Source organism: Propithecus coquereli, unplaced genomic scaffold (assembly GCF_000956105.1).
Source record: "Propithecus coquereli isolate 6110/MARCELLA unplaced genomic scaffold, Pcoq_1.0 Scaffold220, whole genome shotgun sequence".
Taxonomy (NCBI): Eukaryota; Metazoa; Chordata; class Mammalia; order Primates; family Indriidae; genus Propithecus; species Propithecus coquereli.
Window position 1 is genome coordinate 1,885,291 of NW_012147190.1, and position 3,556 is coordinate 1,888,846.

Genomic DNA, 3,556 nt, shown 5'->3' on the forward strand with positions numbered 1-3,556 from the left:
GCACCTCTCACCATGAGACACCCGCTGGGGATTTGGAAGTGGGAAGGAGGGGCTGCCTGAGCAGGCATGCCCAGGAAGAGAGCACAGAGACCAAGAGCAGGTGATATGTTTATTGCAGGATGCCTTCTTCTGGGGGCCATGTTGGCTATGAGGCTCTACTGGGGGGCCCTTCATGAGCCCCCAGCCCCCAAACAAACAGAAACAATAACCTGGAATCCAAACCGGTTGCACATAAATAGGAGGAGGTTGGCAAAGGAAAAAGAAGAAACAACAAACTAATGAGCACTTTCCTATGCTAGTGTGACAGGGGGCAGCGCCTTATCCACGCCCAGTCTCTTCTCTCACTCTGTTTCCACATTGAGACTTTTCATCTGCTCTGAAAAAAGCTTCATCACCTTCGGATCCGACTCAGCAGCACGCTACTGCCTTCCCGGCAGTCCCCCGCCACAGTCTTCTAGACCGGCATAAGACCCAAGAAAACCAAGATGGGTTCTTCTTAAAAAAAACAAACATCGTTTCCGTGGTCCTTTGCACCTCCCAGTTCTGATGGGTGAACAATGTGTCCCCTGACCCCAAACTAACCAAAAGAAAGAACATGCTGAGCACAAGCCATGAGTCAGAATGAAAACATATTGCACATGGTTACAAGAGTCTTCCTGAGATCCCTCTTGCTGCAGATCCCTAAATACTGTCTTTCAATCCAACCGATCGCCTATCAATGGTGGTGTCGTATATCCATGCACATCCCCAGGTTCCAAATCCAGGTGGCATGAAGCAAATGTTCCACATCACTATCCTTCACTCTTAGCCAAACTCAGAGCTGAGGCTGGGTGTAACCTCACGCACTGCAAGCACGTGGTGGAGGGAGGTGAGGATTGTTTCAAACCTTTGTCTCCTTTTCAACAAGCTCTTCCCTCCTTGGGTAGTTATCAAAGTTCTACGGGTGAACACAGCATCCAAGATGTGGAATCTTCTGGAACCAAGAGCTGAGAAAGTGGTTCTCCCCAACCATATGCTTTTGAAAAGGGAATTCCGTTGTTACCTGCAGGTCAGTCACAAGCTGGGTTAAAACTTAACAGCTCTCACGTGGGACAGGCAGTGTTGCAATGACATTTGTTATTTCTCTTAAGGAATTTTCAAGTATCACAAAAATCCCTGATACAGTATGTAAACAAGACGGCTTACTGAACAGAAAGCTAGATCACTTCGGGAAGCAGCAGCACATGAAATATCTAAAAGGCTGAGAAAAGTTTTAGGTTCGACAATGAAGGCAAGACAGCCGCCCCGCTGCGCCTCGCGAGGCCAACGCTCAGGCATAAACACGCACGCAGGCCCCTCTGTAGGAGGCAGGAAAAGAAAAGCACCCAATACTCATTTTTAGGGGGTCCTGAGAACACATCAGGCTGCCCCTCCTTTTTCAATGGTGTAGCTGCCATCCGCAAAGAGCAAAGAAGTCTTTGATGCTAAAAACCAGACACGCGTGTGGATTAGTGGTCTGTGTCCAGTTCCCAGTCTCCTGGCCTCTTACCGAGTCCTTCTTGATTCACTGGGCCCCTGCTCGAGGGGACGGCCCCCGAGCCATCCCTTTGTACCCCAGCCACACGTGGAAGACGTCTTTCGGAGGAATGCTCTCGGGTGAGGTATGTCACTGAGTGTTTCACTCTGGGTCAGTTTTATTCAAAAGGAGTATGAACCCTCCATGTTCATGGGCAACGAGGCTCTCTAGGGATGGCCTCCCAGAGCCTCACTTGGCTGAGCTCTCCTCGTCAATGTCCTCTTCCTCTGCCCGGGTCTCCAAGGCTTCCCGTCTGGTCCAGAGGTGGCCTATCTGTCAAAACAGCCTGTGGGGAACAGATGGCTCCCACTGAAGTAGCTGCTTCCGTAGCTGGTGGTGAGGCAGTGCCTGGGCTCAGCTGCAATAGCCATCTGCATGCTGAGGGACATGGGGACGGGCACGGGACACACATCCAGGGGTTGGAGGGTGGGGTATGGGGTGTGGAGAGATGAGCCTGTGCCCCCCGAGAGCAGGGTCCCTGAACGGTGGGCCTGCAGCGAGTCCCGATAGGCCAAGCATAGGTCCTGCACGGGGGTCTGGAACTGTGCCAGGGTGGTCGCCGGCTGGCCGAGGGCAGGGTAGGTGGGTGGCTGGAATAGCACTTGGGTGGGGGCGGGGGGCGTGCCAGGTACCATCGCCAAGGCCTGGCTCTTGACTGCAACGGCATCCTTGAGGACGTTGTCATATGCTCTGAAAGGAAAAGGCCTGGATGAGACTTGGAGGTCAAAGGCCACCAGACACTTGCATGCGCCTCTACCTGCCTTGCTCAGCGGGATCTGAAGACATGCGCTGTGACCACCAGGCCTTGCCCAGGATGCCCTCGCTGCCTGCAGCACGGCCCCAGCTCCGACTAGACTCAGGCACGGAAGTCCTCTTCTGACCCCTCCAGACTAGACTAGCTGTCCCTGCAGCCATCTCGGCAGTCAACACCTCTGAGGGTCACTTCCGGTCACTACCTGGCTGGCAGGGAGGATGCCATCTGCTTTTGCTCCCTACTGAATTCCCTGTACCTGGCACAGCGGGTGTTCCTGGTGCCTGAAGGAGTGCGGTCTCTGCCGTCTAGGCACCCCTGGGCCAGCTCCATCCCCAGCTGGGTCACTGCTTAGCTATCGGATACAAGCAAGTTGGCCCCTGGGGTCTAAGTTTCTCTATCTGAAAAGGGGGTCATATATGGTTTTTCGCCATCTCAAGAAAAACTTCCCATAAAGCTTTTTTGGAAAACAAAACAATTAGAGGCTTATGAGAGAAAGGAGCAAGTGGAGATGGCAGCATTTCTGAGAAGGGATCTCCCAGAGCAGCAACCACCCATCGGTGAGGAGGTGAGGCCAAGCCGGGGGCAGCTAAACATCCAAAGGAACCCATCGGCACTCAGACCAGTATGCTCTGGCTTCGGGGACCTTCTCAAAAGCACCAGTCTTAAAACAAGGCCACCTGTTAAGGGAGCAGGACTGACATTTCCGAGCAATGGGACAAAGGCAGCCACCAGCGAGGCTGCCCACCTTGGAGAGCTCAGAGGAGGCTTTTGCTTGGCCCTCACAGCCCCCTGGTCAGTCAGGCCAGCACCCGGGACATGCTGCCACCTGTGGGTGGAAGAGGAGAGGCCCTGTCCTGTCTACCCTCCTCCCTGCAGTCGCCACGGAGCTCTTTTGCCTTCAGTATCAGCTCCCCAGTGTTGGGTGCATGATGCCTTGAAGCATTTTCTCTGACATACCGAACACTTCCTCCCCAAGATCCCAGGGATGCCTGCAAGGAGGCTGTGGCTCTCATCTGAAGTCACTCTGGCTTAGGTGGCTAAGAGGTCAACTTTGTGGCCATGTTTGAGAAAAGTAGCTTATAATGAGAGTCGCTCAATGTGATTATCCATAAGATTACACTGGGACTCAGATCAAAGAGCCCAGACATTTATTATTTTATTTTATTTTATTTTGAGACGGAGTCTCACTCTCTTGTCTGGGCTAGAGTGCCATGGTGTCAGCCTAGCTCACAGCAACTTCAAACTCC

At 53.1% G+C, this 3,556-nt stretch overlaps 1 protein-coding gene across 1 annotated transcript in view; it reads right to left on the minus strand.

Annotated features, from left to right (window-relative positions):
- Window positions 1-1,824: 1,824 nt before the first annotated feature.
- Window positions 1,825-3,556, minus strand: part of CCNJL (cyclin J-like) — a 47,321-nt gene continuing 45,589 nt past the window's right edge. The window contains exon 5 of the mRNA XM_012644799.1: window positions 1,825-2,270. Coding sequence (XP_012500253.1) covers window positions 1,825-2,270 — 446 coding nt within the window. The remainder of the gene's footprint in view (window positions 2,271-3,556) is intronic.